Source organism: Rhinopithecus bieti, unplaced genomic scaffold (genome assembly GCF_001698545.2).
Source record: "Rhinopithecus bieti isolate Rb0 unplaced genomic scaffold, ASM169854v2 scaffold_9899, whole genome shotgun sequence".
NCBI lineage: Eukaryota > Metazoa > Chordata > Mammalia > Primates > Cercopithecidae > Rhinopithecus > Rhinopithecus bieti.
In genome coordinates this window covers 1,302,964-1,326,047 of record NW_016806979.1, presented here as the reverse complement: position 1 = coordinate 1,326,047, position 23,084 = coordinate 1,302,964, and the positions used below count along the sequence as shown (strand labels likewise).

At 58.4% G+C, this 23,084-nt stretch overlaps 2 protein-coding genes across 5 annotated transcripts in view; one reads left to right on the top strand and one right to left on the bottom strand.

Moving 5' to 3' along the window:
- Positions 1-2,876: 2,876 nt before the first annotated feature.
- On the bottom strand, positions 2,877-5,538 carry ARL16 (ARF like GTPase 16). The gene is made up of 5 exons (XM_017879262.1): positions 5,310-5,538; positions 5,153-5,211; positions 4,623-4,736; positions 3,688-3,803; positions 2,877-3,533 (listed from the first exon to the last, which is right to left on the bottom strand). Exons 1-5 carry the CDS (start codon positions 5,368-5,370, stop codon positions 3,362-3,364), a joined length of 522 nt encoding a protein of 173 aa, XP_017734751.1. The 5' UTR covers positions 5,371-5,538; the 3' UTR covers positions 2,877-3,361.
- A 7-nt stretch (positions 5,539-5,545) lies between these two features.
- Positions 5,546-23,084, top strand: part of HGS (hepatocyte growth factor-regulated tyrosine kinase substrate) — a 19,868-nt gene continuing 2,329 nt past the window's right edge. The window contains exons 1-19 of one of the 4 annotated variants that reach the window (XM_017879255.1): positions 5,551-5,717; positions 7,209-7,293; positions 7,923-7,998; positions 8,567-8,659; positions 10,584-10,707; positions 12,364-12,416; positions 12,847-12,915; positions 13,612-13,736; positions 15,906-15,984; positions 16,056-16,154; positions 16,272-16,367; positions 16,790-16,846; positions 17,211-17,249; positions 17,320-17,463; positions 17,559-17,618; positions 18,190-18,403; positions 18,740-18,912; positions 18,989-19,129; positions 19,206-19,380. In XM_017879255.1, the coding sequence (XP_017734744.1) occupies positions 5,681-5,717; positions 7,209-7,293; positions 7,923-7,998; positions 8,567-8,659; positions 10,584-10,707; positions 12,364-12,416; positions 12,847-12,915; positions 13,612-13,736; positions 15,906-15,984; positions 16,056-16,154; positions 16,272-16,367; positions 16,790-16,846; positions 17,211-17,249; positions 17,320-17,463; positions 17,559-17,618; positions 18,190-18,403; positions 18,740-18,912; positions 18,989-19,129; positions 19,206-19,380 (1,939 nt within the window). In that variant the 5' untranslated portion in view covers positions 5,551-5,680. Of the gene's footprint in view, positions 5,718-7,208; positions 7,294-7,922; positions 7,999-8,566; positions 8,660-10,583; positions 10,708-12,363; positions 12,417-12,846; positions 12,916-13,611; positions 13,737-15,905; positions 15,985-16,055; positions 16,155-16,271; positions 16,368-16,789; positions 16,847-17,210; positions 17,250-17,319; positions 17,464-17,558; positions 17,619-18,189; positions 18,404-18,739; positions 18,913-18,988; positions 19,130-19,205; positions 19,381-23,084 lie in introns of all 4 variants that reach the window. The other 3 variants (XM_017879256.1, XM_017879257.1, XM_017879258.1) reach the window with 3 other exon arrangements.

The following is a 23,084-nucleotide window of genomic DNA, read 5'->3' as shown; positions in this document are numbered from 1 at the left end:
TTTTTTTGAGACGGAGTCTCGCTCTGTCGCCCAGACGGGAGTGCAGTGGCCGGATCTCGGCTCACTGCAAGCTCCGCCTCCCGGGTTCCCGCCATTCTCCTGCCTCAGCCTCCCGAGTAACTGGGACTACAGGCGCCCGCCATATCGCCCGGCTAGTTTTTTGTATTTTTAGCAGAGACGGGGATTCACCGTGTTAGCCAGGAGGGTCTCGATCTCCTGACCTCGTGATCCACCCGCCTCGGCCTCCCAAAGTGCTGGGATTACAGGCTTTAGCCACCACGCCCAGCCCAAACTAATACATTTGTTATGCTTTTAGGCCAGGCACGGTGGCTCATGCCTGTAATCCCAGCATTTTGGGAGGCTGAGGCAGAAGGATCACTTGAGGCCAGAAGCTCAAGACCAGCCTGGGCAACACAGCAAGACCCCCGTCTCTACCAAAAATATAAAAAATTAGCTAGGCGTGGTGGTGCATGCCTGTAATCCCAGCTACCCAGGAGGCTGAGGTGGGAGGACTGACCGAGCTTGGGAGGTTGAGGCTGCAGTAATCTGTGATCCCACCACTGTGCTCCAGTCTCGGAGACAGAGTGAGAGCTTATCTCAAATAATTAAGTAAATTTGTTAATGCTTTTCTCTTGCTCACCTGTATTTTGTTAGAAGTGTTGGCTGTCACCCTTACGGGTGATAAAAGGTGTATCTTTCCACCCCATGGTACTAACAGGACAGACACCTCAGGTGTCTAGTAGCTGCTTGGTGGTGGTAAGGGGCAGGGGAAGCAGCGCATGGAGATTCACGTGGTGTCTAAGAAGGTGGCATCCAGGCCAGGCACAGTGGCTCACGCCTGTAATCTCAGCACTTTGGGAGGCCGAGGCGGGTGATCACAAGGTCAGGAGTTCAAGACCAGCCTGGCCAAGATGGTGAAACCTCATCTCTACTAAAAATACAAAAATTAGCTGGGCGTGGTGGCGGGCGCCTATAATCCCAGCTACTCAGGAGGCTGAGGCAGGAGAATTGCTTGAACCTGGGCGGCAGAGGTTACAGTGAGCCACCGAGATTGCACCACTGCACTCCAGCCTGGGTGATACTCGTCTCAAAACACAAAAAAAAGGTGGCATCCAACAAGGCACAGGCTGTGTACAGTTGAGAGCCCATGACACAGTGGAAAGCAGAGATTGGAGCCTGAGCCACCCTGAAGCACGCCATGCTGAGAGCTTTTCCCAGGCATCGCACACAGCCCTCCATGGGAATAAAGACCCCTTTCCCCACAAGCAAAGTACAGCAGGTTTGTGACATGGAGGAGGGTGGTGGGTGCGAAGCTCCTTCCATGATCGAAGGAGCCTAGGCTTCCAGCTGCAAAAACATTTGTAGAAAATTCCCATGTATTCTCAGGACTATAGGGTTTCTTATTCAATCGTTGTAGTCAAATAATGGTCCCCAAAAGGTGTGCCCAAGTTATAACCCCTGGAACAAGCAAGGGTGACCTTGTTTGGAAAATAGAGCATTTACAGATATAATGAGGAATCATCCTGGATTTCCAATGACAGATGTCCTTGTGAGAGGAGAGAACACAGAGGCACAGGAGAGAAGCTGCGTGAAGATGGGGGCGGCAACAGGCTCTGCAGACCACAGCCCAGACATGCCGAGGAGCACTGCAGCCGCTCCACAGGCAAAGCACAGATGCTCCCTCGGAGCCTCTGGAAGGAAACCACCCTGGTAAAAGCCTCCAGAACCACGAGAGCAAATTTCTGTTGTTTCAGCAGCCGCAGGACACTGACCCGTCAAATCAACACTCCCACATGCGGCCACAGCTGAGAACCAAAGTCAAGGCAGGCCGCTGGGGAACTGCAGGTGGCATGGCCATTTCCTGTGCTTCATCTGAGCCCCTCCCGGCACACCTGTGGGCATTTCAGGGCCGCACCTGTTTACTGAACAAGTGAGAATGCTGGCTCTTGTTCGTTTGCTGTTGTTGTTTTTTCCGAGACTGTTTCGCTCTTGTCAGCCAGGCTGGAGTGCAGTGGCGCGATCTAGGCTCACTGCAACCTCTGCCTCCTAGGTTTAAGCGATTCTCCTGCCTCAGCCTCCTGAGTAGCTGGGATTACAGGCAAAAGCCACCATGCCCAGCTAATTTTTTATATCTTTAGTAGAGACAGAGTTTCACCATGTTGGCCAGGCTGGTCTCAAACTCCTGACCTCGTGATCTGCCTGCCTCGGCCTCCCAAAGTGCTGGGATTACACGCGTGAGCCACCTCGCCCGGCCACAAGCTCATTTCTAACTTGAGGCCTGGCTCTTACGACCACACTCAGTTCACCTGCCTCATGCCGTCTGTGACGGACGTGGGGTCAGGGTGCCCGTGGCTCAGCAGGTTGGAGCTCGTGGTATAGCAAGAGGCCAGGTCTCAGTGGCATTGTCCAGTCCATACGCCTCGGGGGCAGTCTAGCAGGTCTCTAGGAAGGAGGGCAGCCAACCCCAACAGCACCATTCCAGGACACAGAACACTCGGCCACCTGCAGGCCCTGCTCACCCAGTCTGGGGACAGGTTTTTATATTTTTATTTCTTTTTTTTTTTTTTTTTTAAGACGGGTCCTCGCCTCTGTCGCACCCAGGCTTGGAGTGCAGTGGCCGATCTCAGCTCAACGGCAAGCCTCCGCTCCGGGTTTTAACGCCATTCTCACTGCCCTCAGCCTCCCGAGGTAGCCCTGGACTTACAAGGCGCCCGCCAAACTCGCCGGACTTAGCTTTTTTTTGTAATTTTTTAGTAGAAGCGGGGTTCACCGTGTTAGCCAGGAATGGTCTCGAACCTCCTGACCTCGTTGATCCGCCCATCTCGCGCCTCCCAAAGTGCTGGATGTACAGGCTTGAGCCACCGCTGCCCGGCCTTTATTTCTATTTACAGATGAGTTTCATCTTGTTGCCCAGGCTTGGAGTGATGGCGTGATCTTGGCCTCACTGGCACCTCCGCGCCTCCCGGGTTCAAGGGATTCTCCTGCCTCAGCCTCCCAGGTAGGTGGGATTACAGGCATGCACCACCACACCCGGCTCATTTTGTACTTTTAGTAGAGACAGGGTTTCTCCATGTTGGTTAGGCTGGTCTCGAACTCCTAACTTCAGGTGATCAGCCCGCCTCGGCCTACCAAAGTGCTGGGATTACAGGCATGAGCCACCATGCCTGGCCCCTGCAGACAGTTTTTTCAGAGGCCAGATGTCAACTTCCATCTCCGCATGCCTTAGTTTACCCACCATTGCATCTCAGCACAGAGCCCCATCATGTAGAGTTACTTTGGGTTATTCTGCCCGTGGCAGCGAAGCCATACTGCCCCCGGCCACCTCTCCCCAGTGCAGGTCAGCCGCGCCTCTGCCGTGCAGTCAACAGTTGGCTCTGTGGGTGGCCTGGAGCCAGGCCAGCACCCCTGCCAAGCCAGTGCCTTCACGGGCGCTGATTTCTGCCGTGGTAATGTTCTGCTTGGCACAAGCAATGATGTCTGGAAGCCTGATTAATGACTTCATCTCCTCCACGGCCATGTAACAGGGTAGGTCGCTGCAGTGAAAGAAGTGGCCCATCAGAGTAGTGGCTGCCACACACCTGCCCCAGACCCCCAGCCACACCACCTCCCTACCCAGCCATGCTCCCGGCTGTACTCCCAGGGAGCCCCAGCCCCTGCTGTGCTGCCTCTCAGCCCAGGGACGCGTACATTTTATTGAAGAGTATCAGCACCGATGCTTCTGCAAGTTGTTCTGCAGAAAGGAGACCTAAGAGCTGCACACAGGATGCAGAGAGCTGGGTGGGGTCAGAGGCGTCCATCATGAACTGGGGAAAAAGAAAAATATGGCAGCAACGCCCTGGTGCCAAACTTCCTCCCCTGGGCCTCACAGACCTAGCACTGGAAGAGCAAAATTGCATTTTTTGTTTGTGTTTGAGACGGAGCACCATCTCGGCTCACTGAAACCTCCGCCTCCTGGGTTCAAGTGATTCTCCTGCCTCAGCCTCCCGAGTAGCTGAGACTACAGACACCCACCACCACGCCCGGCTAATTTTTTGTACTTTTAGTAGAGACGGGGTTTCACCACATTAGCCAGGATGGTCTCCATCTCCTGACCTCGTGATTCGCCCACCTCGGCCTCCCAAAGTGCTGGGATTATAGGAGTAAGCCACTGCGCCCAGCCCAAAACAGCTTTAAACAAAGCTTTGGGAACAGGCAGAAGCAGAGGGAATCGAGTTTTATGAGGATGATCTGGTGACACTCATCTCTGTCCTCACGTGGCCATCAGTTCTCCATACTGGAATCTGGGGCACAGGCCTTGTTAAGATGGGACCAACCAGAGGCACGTATACATCCAACATAAACAGAGACGTACCAGGGAGCGACACAGAGGGTTAAGTCTGTTCTCTGCGGAGCAGCAGCCCTGCCCTCAGCAAGCTCTGTGAACTCCTACTGGGGGCCTGGGAGCGCAAGCACCAGAAACCAGACGTGGTGCCCAGCAGGAAACAACACTACCGTCCGACCTGTTCCATGACCAGTATAGTCACTAAATAACCCAAACCCCCACACAGCAAGGTTGGGGATTGGACATGACAGAAACGCAGACACAGGTCCCTAAAGGAAGCCCATGTAGGATTACAACGCACCAGGAGAGAACGGCAGTTTCCACAGTAACTGGACCAGATGGGGCCCATGCACCCCCCCAGCTCCCGGATGGTGATCTTTCTCTGTGCCACGATGTCAGTAAGATTGGTGCCCACCTATAGGAAAAACCGCGATGCAGACACAACACAAGTGCTGTACCATTGTGAACTCCTGAACAGCACCGTGCCCACACCTTACGCGGTGGCCTGAACCCCGCAGACCCATTCTCCAAGGGCTCAGTCCCTAAAGCAGTAACGGCGAGCAGGGACCGCCGCCCATCAGTAGTTGCACTCGCTGTGGGGGTGACCAGCCACAGGAACCCGTTGCGAGGGGAGAAGTGCCCGTGGAGGGCGGCAGGCCCCCGCATCCCGCGCCAGGTATCCTCAGCTCGGGCCTCCCCCACGCTCCCGAAGGCTGGCCTTAAGTCAAGATCTGACCCGCTGCGCCTCGGCGTGCACTTAGAGGAGCCCGGAGCTCTTCACCAAGCGCGAGCGGACCCCGCGCAACTCCACCCGCGGCAGCGGACACCTACCGTGGGCCGTGTCGGGGGCGGCTCCCCCAGGTCGCCCTTCCCATCCCGGGAGCTCACCTGTACAGAGCGGTCAAGGACCCGAGCAGCTAAGGGGTGAGTACCCGCCCCCGTCCGGGTGACCCCCGCACCCCGGTCCCGTCCCCGCGCGGAAGGATATCCTGCAGCCGTTTCACCAGCAGCGTCTTCCCGACGCCCGTGGTCCCCAGCAGGAGACACATTCCGTGCTTCGCTCCACCCGGCACCCGTAGCTCTGCCCGCGGAGCAAGGCCCGCCCACCGGCCACTCTCATTGGATAGTTCTCATCCCCGGACTACTCATTGGTTCTTAGGGATCAGGTTCCAAGGGCGAGCCCAATTAGCGGGCAGCGTTAGCGGGAGAGCGAAGACTCCGCCTCCTCGCGGCTCTAGGAACGGCGCGGTGACGTGCGCGTGCGCGCACTGAAGGGACAAGGCGGAAGCGGAAGTCGGGGGGCGCGCCAGCTGGGATCAGGGGAGCGCCCGCGGCGACGGGTCTGTGTTGGAGGTCGCCATGGGGCGAGGTAGCGGCACCTTCGAGCGTCTTCTAGGTAACGCATCCCCACCCGACGGCCCGACCATTGTCAGCCCGTAGCCCTCGCCCGGCGCTGAGTCAGCGCGGCCCCGAGGGCCCGAGGGGCGCGTACCGGTCGCCCTACCCGCCTGTCCCAGGCCCACTGTCCTCCTCGGCGCGGAGAGGCCGATCGTGGACCCTCGGCGCAACCGTGGGGTCTGCGTCCGTCGGGCGTTGGCGAACCTGGGCTCTGTGAGGGTCCGCCCAGGGCGCCGGGGGCGCTCGGCGTTCTCGCTCCTTTGCGGGCCCGGATATTTGGCCGATTTCCCCTTGACCGACGAGCACCCGGCCGAGTGGGCCACAAGGCCTGAGTCATGAAAGTGGGTGACTCAGTCGGATGTTAGGCTCGCACTTGGGCTTCTGACCCAAAACATTGGGTCTCGAATGGTAGAGCCAGCAGTGTCCTCTCTGGGACCTTCGAGCTCTCTAGGCGGCTGCGAGTCCCAGACCCACCTTTTGTTCCCACACTGGCTTCGGGAAGCGCCTAATGGTTTAGGAAGGCGTTTTCTCACGTTTTTGGAGGTGAAAGCTAATTCTATCTGAGCCTCCTGGAGTTGACACGTTTTAGGAGGGAAGAGGAATGTTGATGTGCACGTGCCCTGTAGGGAAAATGAGTCTTGTGTTTCAGGCGCTTGGGTGCTCGGATGGGCTGCCCCAAGCCTGCCTTTTTGTTAAGTATGGTTTACAAGGAGACTTCAAATGAGACACCTTCCTTGCCCAGGGAACCTGCAAGCAGACTGAGTATCTCAGCCACACAGGTAGTTCAGTGCTTCAGGGATGAATCCAGAGGTTAACTACTGAATCAGTATAGAAAGTGGACGTGGCTTGGTTTGTTAGATCGTTTGTGTATCCGGGGAAGGCGGTGTGGGCAGAGCTGGAGCTGCTCCTCAGAGGGACCAGTTGCTGGAGACAGCAGTGATGTAGTATGATGACAGGTATTAGCTGGCGAGTCCTCCTTGGAGCGCCGTTCTGCCCTTATTCCCAAAGCACTTGGAGCGAGGGGCCTGGAGTCTACACTGCAGGCTTCTCTAGCTCTTGCCCAAGCTAAGATCCCATTGAAATGGGGAGCATCTGGGCAAATGGCGACTCCAAGGGACGGGTGATAGAGTTCTTTGTTGAGAAGCAGCTGAGCCTGATGTTTAAGAGTGAATCAGCCTGTGTCTCTGGTGACCTGTGTGACTCACGGCAGTGCCCTCGCCTCTCTGCTGAGTGTCTTTACCTCGCTCGCAGGTTGTGGGAAGGCTTGGACCAGCACCTGGTGTGCTGTTCTCACGCTCTTTGCTGCTTCCCTGAGAACGATGGCACTTCCCTTCCCATCAGCGTGCTCAGGAGGATTCTCTCGTGGTTTTTCATGTGGTCCAAATGTCTAAAGGGGAAGTAGGGAGTCCCCCCTGCTGCTGCCAAGCTGGGGTGCTGTGTGGGGAGTCCAGCAGGATGACCCCCCCTTTCACGGAATTTTCTCACTCAGACAAGGCGACCAGCCAGCTCCTGCTAGAGACGGATTGGGAGTCCATTCTACAGATCTGCGACCTGATCCGCCAAGGGGACACGCAGTGAGTTCGCAGGGCCTGTGTCGTGAAGCTGGGGGAGCGGCCGTGCACTAAGCTGGGCTTGCTTGGTTCCCGTTGATTCTCCACAATGTAGCTGACCACGTTAGGCTGTTTCGTAGAGAACTGTATGGTCTCCATGCTAGGATTTTTTGACATCTTGGACAGTTAAGGGGTTTTCTCTGCACAGCTTGCAGATGACCTGGTTATGTTTGTATTTGCTTTGGGGTTCTCAAAGACTTAAAACGGTAGACAGACATTTTTTTTTTGAGACAGGGCCTTGCTTTGTCACCCAGGCTGAAGTGCAGTGGCGTGATCTCAGCTCACTGCAGCCCCTGCCTCCCAAGCTCAAGCGATCCTCCCACCTCAGCCTCCCGAGTAGATGGGACTACAGGCATTCACCATCACGCCTGGCTAATTTTTTGTGTTTTGGTAGAGTTGGGTTTTTGCCATAATGCACAGGCTGGTCTCAGACTCCTAGGCTTAAGCAGTCCTCCTGCCTTGGCTTCCCAAAGCACTGGGATTACAGGCGTGAGCCACTGCACCTGGCAGCAGATGAACTTTTCTCATCTTGGTTGCTGAGACTATTTTTTTCCCCTTTCTCTCTGCTTTTACCAACATCATTTCCCTTTCAGAGCAAAATATGCTGTGAATTCCATCAAGAAGAAAGTCAATGACAAGAACCCACACGTGGCCTTGTATGCCCTGGAGGTAAGTAGACTCCCTTGCCTCAGTGGCCCCCAGGGTCCCCACCCCTCACCCCCCACCCCCCACTAGTCAGGACAGCATGAGAAGAGTTTGCCCTGTGGCCTTGCCCACCTCCCTGGGCATACATTAAGCAGGAGAGTTACCACTCATCCTTGAGTGCCTGTGTGAACAGTGCAGCCTAGGAGGGGGTCACGCTGAGGGACAGACAGGAGAGACGGGAGATGGGGGAGGGAGTGAGCACCACTTCTTCAGCCGTCCTGCGTGAGTAAACACTAAACACCAGAAAGCGGATCTTGTCGCTGTGCTTGGCAGTGAGACTTGGCATCACAGGGAGCGGTGCCGTGCAGGCCACTGAGTCTCAGATGCTGCTGCTTGGGGTTCCCCACCGGCCCAGTGGCCTGTCGGGCCTGTTGAAGGGCTCTGCTGTCCCACCAGGTTCCCCGCCCACCCAGTGGCCCGATGGGCCTGTTGAAGGGCTCTGCTGTCCCACAGGGAGGTGGGTCCATCCAGGAGGACGAGGGGCCCCTGCCCTGATCACCGGCCCCACCCTTCCCTTCCTGGGCATCTGCAGGTCATGGAGTCTGTGGTGAAGAACTGTGGCCAGACAGTTCATGACGAGGTGGCCAACAAGCAGACCATGGAGGAGCTGAAGGACCTGCTGAAGGTGGGTGAGACGGGGCAAGTGGGTGGCCACCCAGGCTGGCACCTTTGCTTCTCCAGGTGTTTACTGGGCACCGATGACAGAACAGCACCAGGTGTGGCGGAAAACGTGCAGGTGCGGATCGGTGGTCCCTGCACTGCACAAGCTCGCACTCACAAGTGGGAGGCCAGGGTTTAGCAGGAGCCGGCCTGGGGTGCTGTGTCTGGAGCACTGAGGTGACAGCAACCCTGGGGCCTGGGGGAAGCTTCCGGGAGGCAGGGCTGGGGCACCTACTGTCATCGGGAAGGTGAGTAGATGCTGCTGGGTGGGCAGGGCGGGCGCTGGCTATCATGTGTGAGTGGCTGTGGTCTGGAGGGCAGGCTGGCCACATCCCACAGGCCGGCCTGGGAGGGCTCTGAGTGGCGGCTTGTAAGATCGGATGTGTCTGGCGGGGGATAGGAGCTGTTTTGGAGAGTGGGGGCTTCACGCTTTCCTGGGCAGAGGAGGAAAAGCCCTCCAGATCCCCAGGAGATTGTGCCGGGGACACCTGCAGGGATTGTGTTGTGGACTGTGATGCAGCGGGGGTGCTGCCGCCGGTGTCAAGGGAAAAGGGTGTCCCGTGTGGTCAGGCTGATCCCCCTCTGTCCCGACCTGTGGGCTGGGCCTGTGTCTCTTAGGGGACTCCCCGGACCCACACAGCTGAGAACCTGCCCGGGGATCCCAGTGAACAGCCAGGCCTCCCAAAGGCCCTCACTGGCCACCTTGGCTGGCTTCCTGTCCCGTCCTGTCCTGGCTGAGAGGCAGAAGATGCCAGAGTCCGGCCCTGCCCCACCCTGGTGCTCCCGAGCTCCTTCAGTCAGGCTGCAGATCCTGAGCTGGTTCACTCCTCTGCGGGGCGGGGGGGCAGAGCTGTGGAGGGAAGGCGCCGCTGAGGATTCACTCCTCTGGGGGGGGCAGAGCTGTGGAGGGAAGGCGCCGCTGAGGATTCACTCCTCTGGGGGGGGCAGAGCTGTGGAGGGAAGGCGCCGCTGAGGATTCACTCCTCTGTGGGGGGGGGGGCAGAGCTGTGGAGGGAAGGCGCCGCTGAGGATTCACTCCTCTGTGGGGTGGGGGGCAGAGCCGTGGAGGGAAGGCGCCGCTGAGGGTTCACTCCTCTGTGGGGTGGGGGGCAGAGCCCTGGAGGGAAGGCGCCGCTGAGGGTTCACTCCTCTGTGGGGGGGGGGCAGAGCTGTGGAGGGAAGGCGCCGCTGAGGATGCCGGGAGGTTCTGGAAAGGAGCTCAGGCCGCGGTGCAGATGCCCCAGAGCTTCCTCGAAGCAGCCTGTGATCGCACGCCATCCTGCATGTCACACTGGGACGGCATCCTTGAGAGGGCCTTAGGTGCAAGGCCAGGGTGTGCTTTCACCTGGGGGAAGGGTGGCTGCAGAGGGCTCGGAGCCCACTCTGAATTTGGGGGCGTTTCTGGAGCAGTTGCCCCCTGGCGTCTCCCCGGCTGTGACTGGAAGGAGGGGCATAGCCGGAGTCCCGCAGTGCCCCTGTGTTCTCAGCCCCAACACTATGCTGCCACCGTCAGGCCTGCTGGGCCCTGCCTGTTGGAGCCTGACGGAAACCGGGGATCCTGGGCTGGGCGGGTCCCGTGGGGAAAGGGAGAGACAGATGGTCAGGAGCACAGAGAAGCGGTGTTGTTTGACTCCAGTGAGCCTCCTGGTCTTTGGCAGTGGTTAGAGAAGAGCCATAGTCTTGAGCAAGTAGAGGCAGGCATGAGGTTTGAAGTCAGGGTCTGGGAACAGGTCAGTGCATGGCCCCCACGCCCCACTCGGGGGGCCCTCCCTGGCCTCTGTGTCAGCCACTTCTGCTCAGAGGCTGAGCTCTGCCAGCTGCTTCCTCACACCGAGGCCTCTGGCGCCTGGAGTCTCCTGCGACCCTCACCCCCTCCTCCCTGCCTGCAGAGACAAGTGGAGGTAAACGTCCGTAACAAGATCCTGTACCTGATCCAGGCCTGGGCGCATGCCTTCCGGAATGAGCCGAAGTACAAGGTGGTCCAGGACACCTACCAGATCATGAAGGTGGAGGGTGAGTCAGGACCGAGGTTGGGACCAGACCAAGGCTTGGAACTGTTGGACAGTCAGGCCCAACGGGCACAGTGGCGAGGGGCCTGGGAAGATGGGCTGCTCCCCGTGGTGGGAGGGAGGAGGGCTGTGGTCTGGAGCCAGGGAAGACCGTGTGTGTGAGGGCGGGCTCAGACCGGCTCCTGCCTTTCTGGACCCATGAGCCACGGGCAGAGGCAGGCAGTGATGTTAGACAACACGCAGGTGAAAAGGCAGCAGACAGTCTGTTTCAGAGTGGCAGGACTCCTGGGGGCCGGGTTGGCTGTGCTGTCAGGGAAGGCCTCTGGAAGAGCTGTCCCGAGTGTCGAGACTGGAACAGAAGTCAGAGCTGGCATGAGCGGGCAGACAGCACTCATGGGCGGACACTCAGGGTTGAGGCCCCGGGGCAGAAAGGTGGCCAGCGTGCCCAGAGGAGAGCGTGGCCGGGCCTGCACAGCGACGGCCTCCGGGCTGTGGGCTGGAGTTCAGTGCTGCTCTCGGCGCAGCAGGAGGCCTCTGGTGGTTTTGTCTCGGCTGTGGCGGCCGAGGTGTGTTTCTTGAGGGTCCCTCCTGGCCGTTGTGGCCGTGGAGAACTGGGGGATCGTCCAGAGAGAGGTGGGGGCTTCAGGATGCATTTGGAGGTCTTGGCTGGTGCTTGGGGCCCACTCAGTGAGAGAGAGGTGGGCATGGCTGCTCCCATCCGTGCAGGTCCTGTGTGGCCCTGAGCTCTGCTAAAGACGAGGCCGAGAGCGTGGGGAATGGGGCGGGCTCTGGGCTCCAGGGCTCGTGTGTCCCCTCTGCAGGAGTTGGACGCTTGCCTTGTGGCTGCAGGGTGGGCAGGACCAGTGGGGACAAACGCAGGGGTGCTGCACGAGCCGCCTTGGGCTCTCAACTTTGGGGTAGTGGACGCTGGTGGTCTGTGCTCATGTCTCCTTCCTGGGGTGGGAGCTTTCCTGGATTTTCTCTGGGGTCTTGTGTCTCAAGAATAGCTTGAGGCCGGCCGGGCGTGGTGGCTCACGCCTGTAATCCCAGAACTTTGGGAGGCAGAAGCAGGCCGATCACTTGAGGTCAGGAGATCGAGACCAGCCTGGCCAACATGGTGAAACCCCATCTCTACTAAAAATACAAAAATTAACTGGGCGTGGTGGTGGGCACCTGTAGTCTCAGCTACTCGGGAGGCTGAGGCAGGAGAATTTCTTGAACCCAGGAAGCGGAACTTGCAGTGAGCCGAGATCGCACCACTGCACTCCAGCCTGGGTGACAGAGCAAGACTCTGTCTCAAAAAAAACAAGAATAGCTCAAGGCCTTGTCCTCAGGAACAGTGGGAGCCCTGGCCAGAGAGCAGAGGGTGAGGGAGCCACTCAGCAGGTGGGGCCGCGCAGGGGCCTGATGCCCTGATGGGGGGGGAGCGGTGTCTCAGGAAGCGGGCAGCAGGGCCTGGCTCTCGTGTGCCGCCACAGCGAGGACGGAGGCTCCATGGAGACACCAGCCTTGCGGGCAGGAGGCTGTCTCGGTGCCCCCAGATGCCCTCACTTGGGTGCACAGTCACTGCTGTGTCACAGCTGCCAGGAGTGAGGAAGGGGCTTCGGGAAGTCTTGCAGGCCAGGCAGGAGTGGACAGTGACCATGCCTCCTCTCTCCAGGACACGTCTTTCCAGAATTCAAAGAGAGCGATGCCATGTTTGCTGCCGAGAGAGTGAGTGTGGGTGGCCGCCGGGGGTCCTGGAGTTGGGCTGCTCAGGAAGCGTGAAGGCGGGGAGCGCTGGGAGTCTGGCTTGCTTGGGGGTTGGTGGCTGAGCTCCCATCTTTCTGGGAGCTGAGGATGCCTGTGTGTCCTGGGCGGAGGCGTAGCAGCCGTCTCTGGAGGGCGAGGTGGAGACGTGGCTCGAGGGCCTTTAGAGTGGCTGGGGGCTCAGGAAAGGAAAACAAGCGCTTTTGATGAGGAAGCCCCTTCCTCAGGCCTCAGCAGCTTCACCCCAGGCCACGCTGCTGGGAGGGCGGCCCGGGGCATTGCTCTCGCTTGTGCTAGGGTCCTCTCTGGGCCCATTCTGTGGGGCAGGGGACTCTGTGCCTCTGGAGCTGGTGGGGAGGGGAGCGTTGTGGTCCTGACTGCCGCCCCTCCTCAGGCTCCGGACTGGGTGGACGCTGAGGAATGCCACCGCTGCAGGGTGCAGTTCGGGGTGATGACCCGTAAGGTGAGTTCCCACCTGGGGGGCTCTGTCTACAGCCCCGGCCAGATACCAGGTCCCCTGCCGTGTGCAAGGCCACCGTCCCGGCTGGGCCTTTCCTTCCTGGTGGGTGGTTCAGGAGGTGAGTGCAGCTCCCAGTGGGTGGCAGTGGGGCGTCAGGAGGGGGACAGTGAGGGCCCACATGAGGGCCTGATGCCGCTGCCTGGGCCGGGCCCAGCCTCACTCTGGAATTATAATGTCTTAAAACTAGGGCTACAGGCCTTGCCACAGTCACTCTCCTGCTTGCCAGGGCCATGTGGCCCCCTTCTCTGTGTGGCGTAGCCCATCTGGATTCTGACCCCTCGAGCCGTCTTCACACCAACGCCCCCTCCAGGCTGGCAACTGGGAATGCTTGGGGTTTGGGGTGTCAGCAGCTTCCAGCACCCACTGCACTTACAAAAGCTCTTGTCAGCACAATGGATATATATTTTGTCTTTGCTCTTCTTTTTAACTTACTTTATTTTCCCCAAAACGGTGGCTGGTATTGAGATTCCTGGGAGCATGTCCAGGTTCCTTGGCCTTAGTGTCCTCCCAGGCATTTGTTCTGCTTGTCTCCTGCCTTCCCCCACCTGTGAGGCTCAGCTTCAGTGTTGTACGGAGCGGTTCTGGGCCGGGTGGCACATCAGGGTCCCCAGTGCCTGTGACCAGACCCCCGTCTTGCAGCACCACTGCCGGGCATGTGGCCAGATCTTCTGTGGAAAGTGTTCTTCCAAGTACTCCACCATCCCCAAGTTCGGCATCGAGAAGGAGGTGCGCGTGTGTGAGCCCTGCTACGAGCAGCTGAACAGGTGAGTCCCCGCCCCCGCTCGGGCTGCCGGCGGGGCAGGATCTCCAGGCTGGCCTTTCTGTCCCTGTTGGCCATGGTGCCCGAGGCCTGCAGACCCCAGAGGGCCCTCACCGCACAGCAGCTGGAAGGTCAAGGGAAACGCAGGGCGCTGCATGCCCTCGGACCCTGCCCCACACTAGGGCGGGTGGGCGTGCCAGACTGGGCGCTGTGGCTCCAGGGACCGAGGCTGCCCGACAGAACTGTTGCTTGGGTTTGGGTTTGGATTTGTTTGCATTTCAACTTTTGGAATAAAACTTACAGAAAAGTTGCAAGAGTAGCACAGAGAAGCTGCGGGGCCGTGGCCGGTGCCTCAGCAGTCGGTGTTTTGCCGCAGAGTTTGCTCTGCCTCCCCTCTCCCGCGTGTGCGTGTGTTCACACGGGTTTTATCCTGTATTTGCATGAGTGCAGACACCACGCCCCTCGGCACCCAGATCTTCGCGTGTGGTCCCTGAGAGGGACAGTGCTCTCGTGGCCACAGTGGTTGTTCAGGACTGTGCTGCCCCCAGCATTGGTTTCTGCTCTGTGGTCCACAGTTCCGTTTCTGCCGTGGTCCCGGCAGCATCGCCGTGGGTCTGGCCTAGGTTGCGCGTGTTTTTTGTGTGGGCTGCGCTCCCTCCTTAGTTCCCTTTTTTTGGACCATGTCATTGCCTCCTTGTGTCGCTCCGTGGACATTTCTGGAAAGTCAGGCCGTGGCCCCTTGGCCCTGTGTCCAGGTCTGAGCCTTCCACCTGCTTAGGTTCGGGGAGCCCAGGAGTGAGGCCATGCCCTCCTCAGGGCGTCCCATCCAAGCCAGCCATGTCTGGTGATGGGCTGCTGCCCGGGAAGTTCCTTTTCCTTCCTGTAACTAAGAAGAACTTGGCCGGGCGCGGTGGCTCACTCCTGTAATGCCAGCACTTTGGGAGGCCGAGGCGGGTGGATCACAAGGTCAGGAGATCAAGACCATCCTGGCTAACATGGTGAAACCCCGTCTCTACTAAAATACAACAAAATTAGCTGGGCGTGGTGGCGAGCACTTGTAGTCTCAGCTACTCAGGAGGCTGAGGCAGGAGAATGGCGTGAACCCGGGAGGCAGAGCTTCCGGTCAGCCGAGATCATGCCACTGCACTCCAGCCTGGGTGACAGAGCAAGACTCCTCTCAAAAAAAAAAAAGAAAGAACTTGCCTTGAGCCACGTCAGTGTACTGTCTGTTGCAGCCACTGCCCACATGCGTGAGTCTGCTGTGATCCAGCGGCTCCATGGCAGGGTATCCCAACACCATTGCCGCCTTCACACACACACTCTGGCCGGTGTTTCCCTGTCCCGGGGCTGTGCGGGTCTGCCTCACGTGGACTTTTCTTTTAGAAGAGAGCCCCAGGTCAGCCGGGCGCGGTGGCTCACACCTGTAATCCCAGCACTTTGGGAGACTGAGGTGGGCAGATTATGAGACCAAGAGATCAAAACCATCCTGGCCAACATGGTGAAATCCTGTCTCTACTTAAAATACAAAAATTGGTTGGGTGTGGTGGCGGGCGCCTGTAGTCCCAGCTACTCGGGAGGCTGAGGCAGGAGAACTGCTTGAACTCAGGAGGTGGAGGTTGCAGTGAGCCAGATCGCGCCACTGCACTCCAGCCTGGGCGATGGAGCAAAACTACCTCAAAAAAAAAAAAAAGAAAAAAGAAAAGAGCCCTAGGTCGAAGGTCAGCGTGTGTGGTTTGAAATTGCGACCATGCTGTGAGCCTGTGGCCCCTGGACTGCCTGGGGTGCCCCAGAAGAGCTTACTGGGCGTGACAGGTGCTGCCCGGTCTGCCCCTTCTTGGGTGGGGCCCATCCCACAGTGGCAGTGCTGTGTTTGGTTTCCCGAGTGCCATAGGAAGGTCTTCGCAGGCCTGGCTGGTGTCCTGAATGTCCATTTTCAGGAGAGGAACTGGGGCTTACCCTGAGGGACTCACCCAAGCCCTGTGGCTGGTGTGATGCCCTCGAGCCCTGCCCTGCTCTGCTCTAGCGTGTGGCCTTTGGGACACTGTGACTGTTTCACCACTGTCATCACTCTGTGGGGACACTTAGAGGAGCCCCTGGAGGTGCAGTTGAGAGCTTTGGCGGGGGCAGGGTGGCATCAGCGCATGGTCACCTGCAGCATCCCTTGTGCCCACAGGAAAGCGGAAGGAAAGGCCACTTCCACCACTGAGCTGCCCCCCGAGTACCTGACCAGCCCCCTGTCTCAGCAGTCCCAGGTACTCAACCCTCTCCGTCCCGTGGGCACATCTTCCCCGGGGCCCCCCTCACCCTCCCCGCTTGTCCTCAGCTGCCCCCCAAGAGGGATGAGACGGCCCTGCAGGAGGAGGAGGAGCTGCAGCTGGCCCTGGCGCTGTCACAGTCGGAGGCAGAGGAGAAGGAGAGGCTGGTAAGCCGGGTGGGGCGGGGCAGCCTCAGGAAGGGCCCAGCTCCCCTGGATGTGCTGCGGTGGGGCCAGAGGGGCATCTCCTGCACCTGAGTGATGCCCCTCCTAATTCTGACTCAGAGACAGAAGTCCACGTACACTTCGTACCCCAAGGCAGAACCCACGCCCTCAGCCTCCTCGGCGCCCCCCGCCAGCAGCCTGTACTCGTCACCTGTGGTGAGTGGCCCTCAGGCTGGAGCTGCCTCTCCCGGAAGGCAGCAGGGTTGATAGGGGGTGGGGTCCCCGGGCTGATACAGTAGGGCTGGCGGGGAATGCAGGTCCCTGGGCTTCCCAGAGAGGACAGCCCTAGCACACGGGCAGACATCAGGGCAGAGCCCCACGGCTCCAGGCCCCCGTTCCTCTCGGTCCCTGGTTTGGCCCTTGGGACTGAGGACATGGGACAGGCTGTGGGGAAGGCGCCTTGCTGGTGAGACCCCGTCTCTTCCATACCCCTCCCGCCCCACAGGAACTGAAAGACTTGCTTTCTGGGGCATCCACATCACCTCTCCCTGGCCTCAGCCCCGCTCTCAGTAGGGGGTGAAGAGGCAGCCTGTTTTGCAGGGGGTTGGGTCAGGGACAGCAGGTTGAGAATTTTGTAGGTTCTGTGGAGTGGCCAGGCCGCTGCAGGCCCAGGGGCTCAGAACAGCTCTGCCCCGGTGAGTCACCCCTTTCCTTCTTCCCCTCCTTCCCGGGCTGTTGGCCAGGGCCCCACGTGCAGGACCATGGGGGCTGTCCAGTGTCCACCTTGAGGCCCCAGGGCTGTCCTGGTGCTGCCCTGTTCCTCCCATAGCAAGGTTAGGAGTCTCATAGGACGGCAGTGCTGCCGGCCTCTGTGGAGTTCTAAGCATCTGGAAGAGGAGAAAAGATGGGCACTGAGATGCCAGGAACCAGAGGAGGGCACGGAGGGAGGGCCCAGGCTGCAGCTCTGGTCTCCAGGATCTGCCGCACTGGGGCCATCCCTGTCCCTGCCTGAGCAACTGTCCTGTTGCCTGTGACACTCAGATGCCCCTTTCTCCCCAGAACTCGTCGGCGCCTCTGGCTGAGGACATCGACCCTGAGGTAAGGCCTGGTGTGAGGTATGTCCTCTCACGGTTTCTGGCCTTGGGAGTGACCCCCTTGTTGCCTGCAGCTCGCGCGGTATCTCAACCGGAACTACTGGGAGAAGAAGCAGGAGGAGGCTCGTAAGAGCCCCACGCCGTCGGCACCCGTGCCTCTGACGGAGCCGGCTGCACAGCCTGGGGAGGGGCACGCAGCCCCCGCCACCGTGGTGGAGGTGAGGGGCTGCTCCCGGCGTTCCTAGTGGCAGGGTCCCTTGGAAGGGGTGGATGTGGGATAGGTCGGAGGCCCCACTCATTCTCTCTCTTCCAGAACCCCCTCCCGGAGACAGACTCTCAGCCCATTCCTCCCTCTGGTGGCCCCTTTAGTGAGGTAAGCTGTGGCTCCCTCCACGGGCCAGGGCAAAATACAGCCTCCAGGCTCGTAGCACCAGGCACATGGCACAGGTGCCTGCCCTAACCAGAGGGCTGTGCCAGAGCAAGGGTGTCTGCCCTAACCCAGCCCCGGCCTGCCCTGCCCTTAGTGGCCTCTCCCAATGGAAACTGTCTGCACCAGTCTGTGGTCCAGAGCTGGGGCCACTCTGTGGACCTAACATGGACCTGAATATTTCAGAGCAGTCTAGAACCACCAGATGAGGCCTTGGCCTTACCTGGGGCTTCTGGGCTGGTTGGCTGTCAGAGCACAGGGCCTTGGAGAGGGAGGCAGGCCCCATGCCAGCAGGCATGGGCCCTGAGCGCGCTCCGTCCCGAGCAGGGCTTGCTGCTGGACAAGGGCCCCGCCTCCAGGGCCTCGCCTTCCTCGGCTGTAGAAGGGGTAGCTTCCATAAGGAGCGGACGGACTGTGCTCCAGGCTTGAGTGCAGCCAGGTGCCTCCATCCCAGGCCCCACTGGGGAGGCTGGCTGGGGTGTGGCCGCACTCATCCAGAACCCTGCTCTGCCTGCAGCCACCGTTCCACAACGGCGAGTCCGAGGAAAGCCATGAGCAGTTCCTGAAGGCGCTGCAGAACGCCGTCACCACCTTCGTGAACCGCATGAAGAGTAACCACATGCGGGGCCGCAGCATCACCAACGACTCGGCGGTGCTCTCGCTCTTCCAGTCCATCAACGGCATGCACCCGCAGCTGCTGGAGCTGCTCAACCAGCTGGACGAGCGCAGGCGTAGGTGCCCGCGCCACGGGTCCTTGGCTGGGGGCAGCTGGGGGTTGTGAGTGCCGTCCTGGGCCAGGGCCTCCCCAGAGGATGCTGGACTCTTGTGAGTCCTTCACTGGGGCCGTGGTCTCCTCCAGAGGGTCTCAGTGGGAGGTGGTCTCAGTGATGACCATGCCGTGCCCTGCCCTGCCCAGAACCCTCTGCCTGCTTCCCCTAGAGCCCAGTGCCTTCAGAGCCCTCTGCAGAAGGTTGGGCACAGGGCAGCCTGTCTGCGTGTCTGTTCCACCCAGGAGCTTCTCGGCACTGTGCCGGAGCGGTCAGGGTTGCTCTGTTGTCTGCCCACAGTGTACTATGAGGGACTGCAGGACAAGCTGGCACAGATCCGTGATGCCCGGGGGGCACTGAGTGCCCTGCGCGAAGAGCACCGGGAGAAGCTTCGCCGGGCAGCCGAGGAGGCAGAGCGCCAGCGCCAGATCCAGCTGGCCCAGAAGCTGGAGATAATGCGGCAGAAGAAGCAGGTGCAGTGGCTGCCCAGCCACGGGCCGGGGCGAGCTGGGGAGCCCCCAGGGTAACCACCGCCTTTCTGCCGCACAGGAGTACCTGGAGGTGCAGAGGCAGCTGGCCATCCAGCGCCTGCAGGAGCAGGAGAAGGAGCGGCAGCTGCGGCTGGAGCAGCAGAAGCAGACGGTCCAGATGCGTGCGCAGATGCCTGCCTTCCCCCTGCCCTACGCCCAGGTATGTGCCATCCTCTTGCCACCCAGGGGCTCGTGGGCTGAGGACCAACTCTCACCACTGTCTCCTTCGTCCCCAGCTCCAGGCCATGCCCGCGGCCGGAGGTGTGCTCTACCAGCCCTCGGGACCAGCCAGCTTCCCCAGCACCTTCAGCCCCGCCGGCTCGGTGGAGGGCTCCCCCATGCATGGCGTGTACATGAGCCAGCCGGCCCCTGCCGCTGGCCCCTATGCCAGCATGCCCGGCACCGCAGCTGGTAAGGACAGGTCGGGGCAGAGAGCACACTTTTTTTCCCTCGTCTTTATTTTAAATGAATTTACAGAAAAGCAGTAAGAATGGTGCAAAGGGTTTTCCCAATTGCCCCGATGTGAATGTTATCCCTGCTTTCCCGTTTTCACGCAAATGCACTCACACAGGCTTTCCTGCTGGAGGCGTGTTTCAGTCCATGCGTGGCAGGTGCTGCCCTCTCCCCTGAATGCGACAGCGAGCATTTCCTGAAACCAGCAGGACGATCCTCGTCCACAACAGGCTCAGCCCTCACGGACTGTCCCAGTGGTGTCCTGTAAACAGCACGCCCGCTGCTGCGTGGCATTCGGCCTGCCGTCCATTTAATTAATTAATTAATTAATTAATTAATGTTGCCTTTAATCTAGAGTGTTTCCCAGTCAGCCTTTGTGTTTTGTGACATCGACTGTCCCAAGAGCACTGGCCTGTCGTTCGGCAGACTGTCCTCAGCTTAGGTTTGTCTGGTGTCTCCATGCGGTGGCCGTAAGGCTGTGCTTTTTCTCAGTGGCACAGAAGGTGACGTGCGTCCTGTCAGTCCCATTCTTGGCCATTTGGCTGAGACGGGGTCTGCCAGGGATTTTCACTGTGAAGTGACTGTCTTGCCCTTTGTAATCAGATGTCTCTTGGGGGAGGCTTTCCAAATACCCTGGGACTCCTCAAGGTCTAGCATTTTTTTGCTAACGTTGCCGGTTTTTATTACGGTGTTTGCCAAATAGCGCTAATTCTGCTGTTGTCTTTCCAGTGGCGGGAGGTCCTCTGCCCGCTCTTCTACTTATTGTCAGTCACAGCAGCATGGAGAAGTGTTTGTTCTTTCAAAGGTGACACTCCTCTGCCATCACTGTTTATTCTTTTTTTTTTTTTTTTTTTTTTTTTTGAGACGGAGTCTCACTCTGTCGCCCAGGCTGGAGTGCAGTGGTGTGATCTCGGCTCACTGCAAGCTCCGCCTCCCGGGTTCCCGCCATTCTCCTGCCTCAGCCTCTGGAGTAGCTGGGACTACAGGTACCCGTCACCACGCCCAGCTAATTTTTTGTATTTTTTTTTTTAGTAGAGACGAGGTTTCACCGTGGTCTCGATCTCCTGACCTTGTGATCCGCCCGCCTCGGCCTCCCAAAGTGCTGGGATTACAGGCGTGAGCCACCGCGCCCGGCCCATCACTGTTTATTCTTAGAGTCTTGCTGTCACCCAGGCTGGAGTGCAGTGCCACGATCATGGTTCACTGCAGCCTCGACCTCCTGGGCTCAAGCAATCCTCCCGTCTCAGCCTCTTGAGTAGCTGGGACTACAGGATTACGTTACCATGCCTGGCTAATTAAAAAAAAAAAAAGGCCGGGCGCGGTGGCTCAAGCCTGTAATCCCAGCACTTTGGGAGGCCAAGATGGGTGGATCACGAGGTCAGGAGATCGAGACCATCCTGGCTAACATGGTGAAACCCCGTCTCTACTAAAAAATAGAAAAAACTAGCCGGGTGAGGTGGCGGGCGCCTGTAGTCCCAGCTACTCGGGAGGCTGAGGCAGGAGAATGGTGTAAACCCGGGAGGCGGAGCTTGCAGTGAGCTGAGATCCGGCCACTGCACTCCAGCCTGGGTGACAGAGCGAGACTCCGTCTCAAAAAAAAAAAAAAAAAACGGCTGGGCGTGGTGGCTCAAACGCCTGTTGTCCCAGCACGTCGGGAGGCTGAGGCGGGTGGATCATGAGGTCAGGAGTTCAAGACCAGCCTGCCAAGAGGGTGAAACCTCGTCTCTACTAAACATACAAACATTAGGTGGGCATGGTGGCAGGTGCCTGTAATCCCAGCTACTCTGGAGGCAGAGGCAGAGTCAGTTGAACCCAGGAGGCAGAGGTTGCAGTGAGCTGAGATTATCCTCCGCACTCCAGCCTGAGCAACAGAAACTCTGTCTCAAAAAACAATGTAGAAATGAGGTCTTTCTGTGTTGCCCAAGCTGACCTCAAATTCCTGACCTCGAGTGATCCGCCCTTCTCGGCCTCCCAAAGTGCTAGGATTACAGGCATGAGCCACCGTGTCCGGCCCCGTTACTTTGATGCTCAAAATGTCCCAGGTGGGGCCATGGGAGGTGTCAGTGGCTCTCTGTTGCGTAGGGCCTTCAGTTTCAGATGCTTCGGAGTTTCTGTTGCTAGATACTCTGTGCTCGTCTTGTACATGCCCAGCCCTGGAACCAGCCAGTTCTTCAAGGAGCCCTAGTTCCCTTTAGTGGAGGGTGGTCTGGATCTTGGTTAGAAGCCAAGATCAATATTCTGGGGGTGCCCACAGCTCTAGGTTGTTAGCAGAGCTGGAAAGTGTGTCTGTTTATCCAAGTGCACGGTCATAGGTGTGTCTGTGCATGTGTGAATACATGCGTCTTTGTATATGATAAAAACCATGAGTGCAGCCAGGTGCAGTGGCTCATACTTGTAATCCCAACACTTTGGGAGGCTGAGGCAGAGGTCAGGAGTTCAGGAGTTCAAGACCAGCCTGGCCAACATGGTGAAACCCCGTCTCTACTAAAAATACAAAATTAGCCGGGCGTGGTGGTGCGCACCTATAGTCCCAGCTACTTGGGAGGCTGAGGCAGGAGAATCACTGGAAGCGGAGGCTGCCGTGAGCCAAGATCATGCCATTGCCCTCCAGCCTGGGCCACAGAGCAAAACTCCGTCTCAAAAAAAAAAAAAAAAAATCCATGAGTTAAGTCCAGTACTTGCAATTTTAATTCAATGGCACAGTTTTCTTTTGCATTGTTTTCAATATACTTACTTGCTAAGCCCTAGAATACACAAAAAATGGTTTTAAGAATGCCAACCTGGCCTGCTGTGAAGACGATGCCTCGTAACTGGAGTGTAACGTTTGTAGTTCCTGTCATTTGTAGCCTGAGGCCGTGGAGTCCAGATTCTGGGTTCAGAAGTTACTAGGATTCACTCCCCCATCCCATCGGTCAGACCGTGTCACTTATTTCAAATACAGTTTGGTTCCTTTCTTCTGATTTCATTCCATTCTAGGATTTTCCTCCCATCCTTGTTGGTTTATTTTATTTTTTTTGAGACCAAGTCTTGCTCTGTCGCCCAGGCTGGAGTGCAATGGTGCTATCTCAGCTCACTGCAACCTCTGCCTCCCAGGTTCAAGCAGTTCTCCTGCATCAACCTTCTGCATAGCTGGGATTACAGGCACCCGCCACCATGCCCAGCTAGTTTTTGTATTTTTATTAGAGACAGGGTTTTACTGTGTTAGACAGGCTGGTCTCGAACTCCTGCCCTCGTGATCTGCCCGCCTCTGCCTCCCAAAGTGCTGGGAGTACAAGTGTGAGCCACCGCGCCTGGCCTATGTTCCTTTTTTTAGAAACATGAAACCTGAACTTGCTTCCAAAAGTCACAACAAAAAGGAAAACTGGCTGGGCGGTGGCTCATGCCTGTAATCCCAGCACTGTAGGAGGCCACGGCAGGCCAATCATCTCAGGTCAGGAGTTCGACAACAGCCTGACAAACATGGTGAAATCCCGTCTCTCCTAAAAATACAAAAACGTAGCCGGGTGTGGTGGTGCACGCCTGTATTCCCAGCTGCTCAGGAGGCTGAGGCAGGAGAATCGCTTCAACCCAGGAGGCAGAGGTTGCAGTGAGCCAAGATCACGCCACTGCATTCCAGCTTGCACGACAGAGGGAGACTCTCTCAAAAAAAAAAAAAAAAGTAG